The 13,380-nt window shown below is 33.4% G+C and overlaps 1 protein-coding gene across 1 annotated transcript; it reads right to left on the bottom strand.

Annotated features, from left to right (window-relative positions):
- Positions 1-4,794: 4,794 nt before the first annotated feature.
- LOC110682066 (systemin receptor SR160-like) lies at positions 4,795-9,209 on the bottom strand. The gene has a single exon (XM_021858288.1). The coding sequence runs from the start codon at positions 8,799-8,801 to the stop codon at positions 5,187-5,189; it is 3,615 nt and encodes a 1,204-aa protein (XP_021713980.1). The 5' UTR covers positions 8,802-9,209; the 3' UTR covers positions 4,795-5,186.
- Between the last annotated feature and the right edge of the window lie 4,171 nt (positions 9,210-13,380).

The following is a 13,380-nucleotide window of genomic DNA, read 5'->3' as shown; positions in this document are numbered from 1 at the left end:
ACAATGATTCTTACATTGCCTCATTGGTTTTTTTTTTTTTACACATAATCACATAGATTATGTTTTGGTGGTGGTATATCACAATAAGGTCAACTTTTGCTATCAAATTAGCTCCTTTTATTGTTGCAGCACTTGGAATCTTTGTGGAGTATTAATTCTTGTTACCTGGTTTCTCTTTTGAGAATTGATTAATTTCAAGCGGTGGGATTTAATCTTTTCTTGCGCAATTTTATTTGTTTTTCTTCAACTGTGATTTCACGTAGTAGTGTAGTGTCTTCTCCCCAATGATGGTTTGATCCCTTAACTTATTCTTCTCTGGATCTGCAACTTGGCCCAAGTATATGCGTGAATCTTCTCCTTCGGCCTAAAAGCGCATATCTCTACTATACGTAGGTCGTGGTTGTTGCTTCTCATCGTCATCACCAGCACACGTCTACTACTTCTCTTTTGATCGTGGGTTACTATACTATCCTTACCGTTCGATGCGTGATTCAGATCCAGTCTGAGCATCCGATTTTCTCCCGCTCTGACTGCGGGGGTGTGATAGAGAATATCCATAGAATATTCTCATCCTAGGTTTAGGATATATTTTGTATAAGATTATCTTTGATATCTGTACATATCTTATAGTTACCTAATATGATTAGGTTTCTCATCGTAACCCTATAAATATTGATCAATGGAAATCACTTTAATTAAGGAGTTTATATTATCTGACAAAATACAATAAATTATATGTTATAATTAAAGAAAGGTTATAATAACTTTTTTTTTATTTAGAGTCTGAACTAGTATATATGACTATTGATTGCGAACTAAAAAACATTTGACACCTTATTAAGTCGTAAAGAAAGGCGGAAAGGGAGGTTAGGAGAGTGTGGAAAAATAGGTAGATAGACTAAAAGTGGGTCATTATCTTAGATGGGGATCGGAAGTCGTTAATGAAAGTGATGGAAGCAAATAATATGAAAGATTTATTGGAATGAAAGAACGAAGGAGGAAATTGTAAGTATGTAAGTCCCACAGACAACACCAGCTTGCTATTGGCCCATTGATTTCCCAACTTTGTGAGATTACTATGCCAATGCCTACATTTTCATTTTCAGAGGACCCTCCTAATTATTCTTTTTATTTTATTCTCTTTTGACCTTATTACATAATGCACATTCTTCATATAATAAGATGACAATGATCTTCATAAAACTGAATATTTTTTCTTTTTTAGGTTTAGAAAAATATAACCTTAGGGAAAAAGTATACCAGTATATTTTATGATGTTTGAATATACTAGTTTGTTATGCTATAAAGTCATAACATAAAGGGTATGTTAGAATATGTCTTGAATCGGTTAGCCTCTTTTGAATGACTATTGTAAAAAATATACTTACAACACAAGATTTGCTATGTGGGTTATGATTTATTTATTATTTGTTTTGAGCCTATTTTGGCCTATTTCTCGTTTTGTTTTAGAAGCACTATGTGAATTCCCTTTGGGTTTAACCTAGCTAACTATTACTTCGTATTATGTAATTTGTACTATCCTCAAGATCAATAAAGCTCTTCTCCTACTTGTTCGCGCATCAACTAACTTATCTTTAGTAAACTACGTAAAGTCTATTATTCTTACTTGCATTCTTTAAAATCTCTCAATTTAATCCGTCATAAAAGGGTATTTCATAATATAATACATGAGTACGAGATTGATTAATTCCTTCTACAAAGACTTAACACCAACTGCCATTGCACGTGGCTTGATCTCCCTAACAAAAAAAGAAATGAAAGGGGTCGAAGTCTTCTATAATCCAGGAGAATTATACTAATGGTAGGTAGTCTAATATGACTACATTAGCCTAATAGTACAAATTAGGCGGCTTAGGCATTATATATTAACTACTCTTATGTGACTATATTAGTTAGTATAGTATCACAACTTATGCAAACATTACATATTTCAAACATTTTGAAGAAATTTATGTACACTAGAATAAGACAGATGGCACCTTTCAAATTTTTTAATATTTTTTTTTCTTAAAAGATTTTTTATTATTATTATTATTTATTAAAATGAAGTTTGAAATCCAGATCATTTAATACAAAATCTCTCTTTCACAACGGACAACCGTGGACAAACTTGCTTGCAATAGTTGGTGGGAAATTTAGAAAGTTTAGCTGGCATTTTATTAGTATAAAAATTATTTACCAACTCTCCATGCACTTAATTAATTGTATTTTATTATAAATAAATATGAACAATGTAATAATAAAAAAATAATAAAAAAAAAAGTCTCTCCATTCTTGATATTTGTTGCCTAATTAAACGTAAGTATAACTAGTAGTTGGGGGAATTTGTTAGTTTATGACTTAATTTAAGACGACTCAAAAGAGTCGTGAAACGACGAATTTAACAATTACACATCCAATAAGGTCATCTCCTATTTAGGCAACTTTGAATGCTTTTAATTATGCATCAATTATGTACACAAATGTCTTTCTCTTATTTTGTAATGCAAGGTACTTAAACATATTAGATGAAATAATAACATAAAATATTTTATTGAAAGTTATGTATATGCTAAGTTTGGATCAAGAAGCAACTTGAAAGCTTTATTTTGCCACATGAGAAATGTGACTTATACATAATTAATTTCATTATGAGAAATGTGAGTTATACATAATAATTTCATTCGGTCCATGGTATTGTCATTTTAGTTGGAGAAATGTCGTTGATCGAAATAACAGATTTTTTAAAGTGTATTTTATGAGATGAAAAGTTACATTTTAACACGAAAATATCATTCATTCATCTAAAGATATAACGCAGTTTTCGTCCATTAGAAAAATGTGACCCGAGCATAATTACATTCCATTCAACCATGGAATTATCATTTTGATTGGAGAAACATTGTTGGACGAAATAATATTTGACCAACTTTTTAAACATGTATTTCATGACGCAAAAAGTACATCACAGTTTAACCACAAAAATATCATTTATCAAGAGCTTTAGCGACGTTTTATTCTAAGAGCTGATTGGTTATATGAGACGGAAAGTTTTTTGGTTGTAAACATAGCTGTTTTTAGATACATTCAAATGTGATTAACAGTTTGTAACTGAATTCAATTCTTTGTAATAATGATTTATATTTGTGTGAATATTTTTAAAAAAATAAACCACCTGTTACATATCATCCCAACAGTACACACTCATGACCATACGTAGCCTCCTAAGCATTGAGGTTGAGGTAGCGTGGATACATCCTCATGCATATTATTTAAATTATAATTTTATATTAATGTTTAATAAATTAATTAGCTAGTTAATTGAAAGGAAACAAAAAGGAAAGCAACTATTATAATTACTTCTTTATCTACCTACTTAATTAGAATTATTTATTTGTCTTTAATTGCGCATTGATCATGATGAGGACACAATTAGGTTTTAGTGACACCCTAGATTTGATATGTAAGCTTAGAATTTGCTTATTCATCAATTTTTCAATAATTTTCCTCTTTTGTTCGAAGCCAATCAATTGCACGCGTAAATTGTCAATTTTCCCATCACTTTTAGTTGATTTTGGATAATAATGCTTCTTCCACTTACAAATTATTAAATGGTGTTTTAAGATTGCAAGCTAAGATTTTCAAATTTGGTATGAATGTAACGAAATTTTTTCCCATGTGTTGAAAAGTATAAATTTTATTATTTTATTTTCTTTTTTGGAATTTATATTTATTTATCAAGATAAGGTTATAAATTTGTTGAATATAGGGTGCTTCGGAATTCAACAACTAGGCAAAAGAAAAATACTATAAATTTAATATCTCTAAATAACAAATAAAGGAAAATAAGAAAATATATTCTTCTTACCCAAAAAACTGATTTCCTCTAATAGATCAAATTGATTTCTAATAAATTAGAAATTCCATATAAAGGTGGGTCAATATGTGCTATAAACGGAGAAATTAATAAGCTTGACTTGCATTTTAAGGCCTATTCTTTTGAGTTTTTGGGTAGAGCAGAGCAAAGTTGAACTGAGCCAAATAGTGCAGTTTTCAGCAGAATAGAGCTAAACAGCTCAAAAGACTTCACTCTGATTTTGAATTTTAAGTTTTTTATTTACCTGAACTTATCTGGACTACGAAGTAATTTTTATCAATTTTAAACCAAATTTATATTTAATATATTTATCTAAATTATTAGGATGTATTGAATTTAATTAGAGTATCTCTTAAAATTTTGTGTGTACAAAATAAGTGAAAATAAGTGGAATAGAATGTGATAGGAAGACAACACTCCGTACGAGCATGTAATGTCTAAAGGATAGATGGATGTGTCAGAGCAAAGGGCAACTACATGGAAAAGGCACTTGTTTTATTGTTTTGATTGATTGATTCATGTGAGGGTGAAACACTAACTTTCTTGTTTTACTTGACTGCATATCTCAGATACCTCAACCATAGCATAGCATAGCCCCTCTCTTAGACTTCTGTATTTATGTGATTCCTCCACCCTCCCCAATTATTTTCATTGTTTTACCCCCACAAATTCTAGGAATTTCAACAGTAAAAATATTTAACTAATTACAACTGTATAAAAGGAAGAGATATTTATAGGAATGACCAATAATTTTTTATTACTACTAGTGGTACTACTACTACAACATATAAATTTATTATATTGGAGAGTGGTAGATATAATATGGTATAGTGTGACATAAAAATAGAGGGACATTTAATAATGACATTTCAAAGTTAGTATTGGGAATACCAGTAAAGTATAAAGAAAAAAAAAAGTATAAAAACAAATCAAGTGCTTCTAAAGAAAATGGCCAAAATAGCCTGCTACACTTGGTCACTATCAAACTGAGGTCACGGATCTACTAGCATTCTAGCAACATTTTTAAGAAAAAAAAAAAAAAAAACTACAAGAAGTTCTTCTAATACATTATGTACAAACTACAAAGTGACCTCAAAAAAGAAGGTAAAAAAAGGAGGTTAATAATAACCACCTATGTATAAAATGAAAAAAAAAAAAAAAAAAAAAGGGATTCTTTGATTATACATACATTAATGGTTACAACATACAGTGAAAATTTTTGTTTATACCATTCCATGGTGGTGGTATAGAGGAAAATTTTGTGGAGCTTCAACACTACCACCTTCATGTTCCGGCGAATTCGAAAATTTTAGGAGATGTTATTAAAGTTTCCTTCTGGGACTTCTTTTATGCTCATATCTAGGATATCGACTGTGGTGCTAAAACTTCCGCCCATGGCAGTAAAACTTCCGTCGTCTCCTGTAATGGTAGATCCTGAATCGAAACCTGAACCTGCTTGGATTTCCTTGAACATTGCCATGACTTGAATCATTGTAGGTCGTTTCCACGGTCGGTCATCCAAGCAAGCACACGCGACTTTTAGATGCTCTAAGAGCTCGATTTCTAAATTCGGATCCTCTTTTGTTAGCTCGGGATCAAATACATCGCTTATTTTCAATTTTGCGTGCATTTTCACCCAACCAACAAGATTATTGTCACCAAAATCAGGTGAATCTGTAGGTTGCTTCCCTGTTAGTAACTCAAGTAACACCACACCATAACTATACACATCCCCCTTGGTTGAACATCTAAAGCTTTGGTAGTACTCGGGTGGAACGTAACCCGGGGTACCAGCCAATGTGCTCACACTCAAATGAGTGTCCATTGCACTCATAAGTCTGGCCATCCCGAAATCAGATACCCTTGCCTCCAAATTCTCATCTAGCAAAACATTACTAGATTTCATGTCGCGGTGAATAATGTGGGGGATGCAATTATGATGAAGGAAAGCTAACCCACGAGCTGCCCCTATCGCAATTTTCCTCCTTGCAACCCAATTTAGCTTGATCCCGGCCTTCCTTCGATCATGTAGCACATCTTCAAGGGACCCATATTTCATGTACTCGTACACCAACAACCGCTCTTCCCCTACTTTGCAGTAACCCAAGAGAGGCACAAGGTTGCGGTGCTTGATCTTCCCGATAGTTTCCATTTCAGCAGTGAACTCTCGGTCTCCCTGCCCACTGATTTGTATCAGCTTCTTGACAGCAACAACACTGCCATCCTTGAGCTGAGCTTTATAGACATCACCAAACCCGCCTTTGCCAATCATACTGTCATCATGAAACCCATTTGTGGCTTCTAGAAGATCAGCAAAGGTAAGCTTTCGAAGGGGCTTCTCGAATGTTGCAAGGTTGATGCTCAATGCCTCGCGATTACTGGTGAATTTCCAGGCAGATGCGGTGTTGTTGCCCGTCTGTGAGTTACCATCCATGTAAATATCTTGCAATGATTCCTTCTTCTTCCTCCTCTTCTTCACCTCAATGCCAACAATGATCACCCCAAATATGCAGAACAAAGAGAACAGCAACCCCATCGCGACACTTCCAGCAAGAGAAGCCTGTCTCCCATGCTTTTTATGGTTCGACGAATTAGCATCCGAGTTTCTATCACATGCTGGCAAGGGATACCCACAGAGGCCGGTGTTATTGAAGAATCTAGAAGCCGGGAAAGTTTCAAACTGTGCTGATTCAGGAATCATACCGGAGAGCTCATTGTTTGACAAATCAATCTCGGTCAAGAATGAGAGACCACCCAAAGACGAAGGAATGGACCCTGAGAGATGGTTGTGGGAAAGATCCATAACGCCGATGTTCTTCATCCCTGAAAGATCTTCAGGAATCGGACCAGAAAGACTGTTATGGCCCAAATTCAAAATCGAGAGATAGAACATTGTGCCGAGCTCCTTAGGGATGCCACCTTGGAGATTGTTGTAAGACAAGTCAAGGAAAATCATGGAGCCATTGTAGTTAAAATTAGGCTGAGTATGACCTTGGTAGACTTGCTGAAATTTGCACATTGTAGGGATTCTAAGAACAGCATCAGACCTAATCCCGGCAAATTCGAGCAAATTACCCGTGCCATGACACCCTTTACCTCCATAGTTCCTAAGGTACACATACTTCTTCCCAACAACAAGTCCAATAGCCATCTTCCCTGACTGTTTGGCAATAGCAGAAGGAATACTCCCATTCAACATGTTGCTATTCAAATCCAACCACAACAAGCTCTTGCATTCCCCCAACTCGGGTGGGACTTCGCCGTAGAATGAGTTGTTAGAGAGCTTAAGGATAGCCAAATTCTTCAACCTACCAATCCAAGATGGTATAGTTCCACTCAACCTATTACTCGAAAGCGAAATCCAGTTCAAGTTTGTGCAGTTCATCAATCCAGAAGGGATAGTACCAGTCAACTCATTGTAGTCTAAAATCAGATTTTCGAGTGTTGCAATGTGCTGAAGCTCAGTAGGGATATCCCCTTGAAGCTTATTCATCCACATAATCAAGTCTTTCAACTGAGTAAGTAAGCCCAAACTAGATGGGATTCTCCCATTAAGGTAATTGAAACTAAGATCAAGTGAAACTAGCTGAGAACAATTACCAATAGAAGGAGGAATTGGACCAGTGAGCATATTATTTTGGAGATAAAGTTCTTTCAATTTACTAGGGTTCTCACAAATCCCAGATGGGATTTTCCCAGAAATTTTGTTTGAACTCAAATCCAATGATTCTAAACTAGCAAGAACAGAAAAAGAATCAGGCAAAACACCCACAAAATTGTTAAAAGCTAGGTTTAATTTCTTCAAATTCCCCATTTTTAACAATAAATCAACAGGCAAATCCCCAGTGAAATTGTTGTTAGAAATATCAAAAATTTCCAACATTTTGCAAGATTCAAAGCCAGTGGGGATCATACCAGTATAATTATTGAAGGAGACATCAAATTCCACCAAATTTGAGCAGAAATCATCAGCAAAACTCTCAGAAATCACCCCTTGAAATTGATTACTCCCCAAATAAACAAACTCCAAGCTTGAAGATGAAGGAAATGAGGGAAACCCACCAGTTAACAAATTACTTGAAATATTCAAAAACTTCAAATTATTACACCCAATTAGTGCATTTCCCTCTATTTTTCCAGCAAATTTATTGGAAGATATATCAATATGCTTCAAATTTGGAGAATCTTTCCCAAAATTAGGAAATGGGGCTGAGATATTATTTGATGAAATATCCAAATACTCCAAATTTGAGCATTTTGAAAGTGAAAAACTCCCATCTAGATTATTCCCTTTTATAGCAAAGTAAGTAAGCTTCTCACAACTTTGAGAAACCACCCATGGAAGAACTTGGTCCCCAGCTAACTGATTCCCAGAAACATCCAAACTTTTTAAGGGTAGCCCAAAATGAGGAGGAGAAGAACCCTTGAAATCTCTAGAAGAATCTAGAAGATTGAAGGAGATGTTCAAAGAAGAAAGAGAAGAACATGAAGATAACCTAGCTAAATCAAAGAAAGACCCAGAAATAGAGTTGTGAGATAGGTCAATTTCTGAGAGAGAAGATGAACAGGCAGAAATTTGTTCAAAGGAGCCAGAAATATTACAGGAAGAAAGAGAAAGTGAGGTAAGAAGTTCAATGGAAAAAAGATGAGTTGAAACAGAGGAAATATCAGTAGAAAGAGAAAGTGAAGTGAGATCCAAAGACGTAACTCTTGAATTGTTGCAGAAAACACCAGTGAAGTGACACGGGTCGGAGTTCTCAACCCAGTTTTTGAGGGTATTCGGGTCAGAAAGAGAAGATTTGAAGCTCAATAATTTCTGGGAATCTGTGGTTTTAGCACCAAGAACAGGGGAAAACAGGGGATGAGAGAGAAAGAGTAGTAAGAAGGTGTAAAGAAGGTTCATTTTTTCTGGGGATTGTTTCATTGAATCATGAAGGAGAAACAGGAAGTGGGTATTAATGGGTTAGGGTTTCAGAGTCCGCCATTGATGAGAAAGTTATGAGCTTGAGAGAGAAACAGGGGAGGAGAGAGAAAGAAGAGAGGTAAAAGACTGGATTAAGAAATAAGGGAAGAGTATATATTAAGAGAGGAGAGAAATAAGAAGACTTGGGGAGGAGTGGAGGTAACAGCTGTTGCTCACATGCCATGTGATACTCTCTCTCTATAAATTTGTTCTTGCATTTCCTCCATTTTCTCTCTCATCTGTTAAAAAATTAATTAAAAAAATAAAACTTAAAAAATTAAATTAAAAAAAATGGGTCTGAAATGGGGTAATTGGAAGGAAGGTGTAAATAATTAATTTTGGGGTTGATTGAGATTTTATTATTTAAATTTTTTATTTTGAAAAAAAAAAGAAAATAAATGGGGTGTTTGTTTATTTATTTGTCTTGTCTATCAAGGGTTTTTTATAAAAAAAAAAAAAAAGAAAAAGAAAAAAGAAAAAAGAAAATGAAATGTGTTCGTGTGAGTAACCATGGATCCATCTCAAAGCAATTACACATGTCAACATCAAAGGGTCCCCGGTTAAAAAGCTAGCCATGCCATCTAAATTTTTACCCTTTTTATTCTATGTTGTGTATTATGGTCTTGTACTCTTTTTTGACTACAAAATTCTCTATTAAGAGTAGTTAACAAAATTCAATAAATATGAAAATTCAAAAGTTTAATCTACTAAACACATGAACAATTGAACAAATGTCTTTATAAGATTCTCCCCCTATATAGTACTCCTAAAATTTGGATGTCTCATTGGTTTTTTTTTTTTGTTTCCTTTAATGGAATATTTTTAATCTTGTTAACGGTGGTTTGTTTTGACATGAATAAGGGTCCGTTCTCATTGATTGAACATAGTTGAACTGACCTGAACTGAACTGAACTGAACTGAGCTGAACTGAACTAAACTGAAATGAATATTTTATAAGAGAAGGAAATTGGAAGCTGAACTGAACTGAACTGAACTGAATTGAACTGAACTGAGCTGAACTGAACTGAACTGAACTGAACTGAACTGAGCTAAACTGAACTGAATTTCAACGTAAGAGAACAGGCCCTAATATGTTTTTTGTGATTTTCATTTTGCATAATAGGATGATGCATGCCCTCGATTATTATGCTATTTTAGCCAACTTTTTCTTGCCTTTGATGAAGCCAACTTTTTCACTCGATGAAAAACTTGTTCTCCTTCAACTCATTTCATGAACTTGCATTGTTACCATATTTATTCTCGTCTTGTTCAAACCACATTACATAATAAATTAGCAAATTAGATTGTTCGATTACTTAGTTATACTCGTACTTTCATTTTCTTATGACGATCACGTGAGTTTAATTCTTGATTGAAGCTTTTTTCTTTGAAGGCAAACATATCAAAGGTCATCTATGAGGATGTGGTTCCATGCCACCACTGATTAATAACAGCCATGTGGTGGCGATGTAATATTATTTGTAGAGCTATACTCCGTATATATTAGGCCCTTGTGAGTAGGGGTGGCAACGGGTCGGATCTGGACCAGATCCATCCGGACCCGAATTCAGATCTGTTTTTGTATATAGGATCCAGATCCGACCCGGATCCGTCGGGTCTTGAAAATGAAGACCCGGATCCGGATCCGTCGGGTCCAACGGATCCGGGTCCAATATATTTTGCCTAATTTTTTGCAATATATGTAATGTTCGGGTCAAAAAATTTATTTCAAACTTACATTGTTGGTTATTAAGTTCAACCCAAATTAACCAACTTATACACTCATATTTTGAATTAAAATTATAAACAACAAAAAAAAATACGATGTTACATATGAACTAGTGAAAAAACAACGATGATGTATATAATATGAGCATCCAAAATTCATCTATTGAAAGGGTTAATCTTTATCATTACTAACATTATCAACATTTTTAATAAAGAAACAAATAATTTTAGTTTTTTTAAATAGGAAAAATAAAAAAACGGGTCCACGGATCTGGATCCGGGTCTAGGGGGCCTAGACCCAGATCCAGATCCGTTTTTGTCAGCAGGACCCGCATCCGACCCGGATCCGTCAGGTCCAAAATTTGAAGACTCAGATCCGTGAAAAACGGATCTGGATCCACGAATCCGGGTCGGGTCCAGATCCATTGCCATCCCTACTTGTGACCAAGTCAAATTTATACATTTAGATATATTACTTCTATGGGTCTGTTCACATTTACTGAACAAAACTGATTGGAGCTAAACTGAACTAAACTAAACTATATAAAATTAAAACAAATATTTTATGAGAGAAGAAAATTAGGAGTTGAATTTCACTAATTGGAGCTGAACTGAACTGGAATTAAGCTGAAGTGAATATGCCCTATAACTCTAGATTTTGCAAATTTGCTAATCTTGAGCAAGCTTGCTTTTATACACAGTGCATAGACTGCATACTAATGTTAACATATATATATCTATTTTACTAAGTCAATTAGGGTCTACCGTCCAAATAGCAAAAACGTAAATTCAGACACTTCTTATTCTACAAAATTGAATACATTATAGAGTGTAGACTGTAGTAGTAGTAGTAACATCTAACGCCTTGGTAAGTAGCATACCAACTGGCAACTACCAAGTACTCGTAATAAACTGCTAAAATGTTGAGTGTTGACTGCCTGACTGGAATCTACTTGTACTCAAAATATAATTTTGCTCCTAAATTTGGACCAGAAAAATTAAAAATAATACGGAGTAAATAAATAAATAAATTATTTTCTTCTGAATACAATTTAGGACATGTTTGATAAAATATAGCCGTGAAGATAGATAATTTAAATATGAGTGATTGAGTGTTGGTAAAGTAGTGGTTGACAAGTTATCTCTAACTTTTTCAAAAGCTAATTATTCGATAAAAATTATCTCCTGAACTCCACCACTAAAAGTTATCCCAACCACTACATTGTCAAACACTAATAAAATTTGTTAAGTTGTAGTTTGACTTAGTCAAATCACTAAAAAACTACTAAAAAAACTAGCGCCAAACAGGCTCTTAAATGTAGTACTTTGGTTAAAATAATTGAATTAGAAATGTTTAATAGGGATCAAGGGCTTGTTCATTTTAGCTTAATTTCAGTTCATTTCAGCTCTAATCAGTTCAATTCAGCTCCTAATTTCCTTCTTTAAAAAAATATTCAGTTTAGTTTAGTTCATTTCATTTCAAATCAACTCAATTCGGTAAATGTGAACAGACCCTAAAATCACGTTTTAGAAGCCTGATCTTTGACATAATTGGTCCACAACAATGGTCAATATGAATTATCTGTTGTAGAGTTTGTAGATTATTAGACATATCTACACGTACAAGTTAACAAAATTTTAATTTATGTCCCATAGCCCCATAGCTAATGTTTTCCGTCTTCAGTACTAGAGAATTTGTATTCTTTTCCTTCCGCATGAACCATTTTATATATTTTATTTTTTTACTTTGACTTATACTGTCTCATGATATTATTTATATTTACATATACATTTATAATTTATTGATTAAAACCATCATATAATGACCCTTTTAATCACTATCAGTTAATTCTAAATATATAAATCACAAAACCAATTAGGAAATTAACGGGTTTAATCCGGTTCTATTGTACTCCCTTGCATGGAAACATCGATTAGCGATACAAACTCTTTTCGATCTTATTGTATATTATTTTCAATCACTATAGTAGATAGGAGAATTAAATCCGCATGCTTACCAAATACCATATCAATCTAAAGTTCTAAGCTAGTTAATTTGAAAATAAAAATACATAAATCTTTGAAATACATAGCTTATGCATAAACTATTATTATTATTATTATTATTATTATTATTATTATTATTATTATTATTATTATTATTTTTATATATAATTACGATAAGTAACGGAGGGTTAGGAATTGAGGTAGGTTTATCGCATAAATGACAATAATTTATAAATTTTTATAACAAAGGATTCGGTTGTCTCACTATTAAGTTTCCGCGTGCGTAAGATTAGGAAAGGTTGGATAGATGAATACATCATTGTCCAATACTGTCAACTATTATTTTTTTATTTAGGGTGGGAGATTCTACATTATTACTAATTTTATTATAATACTTTGCACCAAAATTAATTAAAAAATTTAATAATTTTATTATAATAATGTTTTTAAAAAAGTAAAGCTCGACTCGAATTCGGGTTTGGTCTCGGCGTCACGAGGACAAGGCGAGACTAGAAAGATAATGAAATAGATAATTTGATTTTTGGTTTGTTTTTAGGGCCAAAAGGCCTCATCTTTAATTAATTTAAGTATTATTCGTAGTACCATTAATTTTAAACAACACATTTGTTCTACTATTCTAGGCCCGTAAGACTGAAAAGCTAGAAGGTACGTAAGTATCTTTAATTTTTTTCTTTTTTTATTGTCCCTAATTTTTTTTTTTTCAAAATTTATAAATTTTGATTTCTATTACAACTTTGATTTTGTTTTTATTTTCAGTTAATACAAAGTAATTTGTCAGCCTTTT

Source organism: Chenopodium quinoa, unplaced genomic scaffold (genome assembly GCF_001683475.1).
Source record: "Chenopodium quinoa cultivar QQ74 unplaced genomic scaffold, ASM168347v1, whole genome shotgun sequence".
Taxonomy (NCBI): Eukaryota; Viridiplantae; Streptophyta; class Magnoliopsida; order Caryophyllales; family Amaranthaceae; genus Chenopodium; species Chenopodium quinoa.
This window is presented reverse-complemented; position numbering and strand designations above follow the sequence as displayed.

Coding starts and splice junctions, on each gene's coding strand:
- LOC110682066 (XM_021858288.1), bottom strand. CDS start 8,801: ATGAAACAATCCCCAGAAAAAATGAACCTTCTTTACACCTTCTTACTA.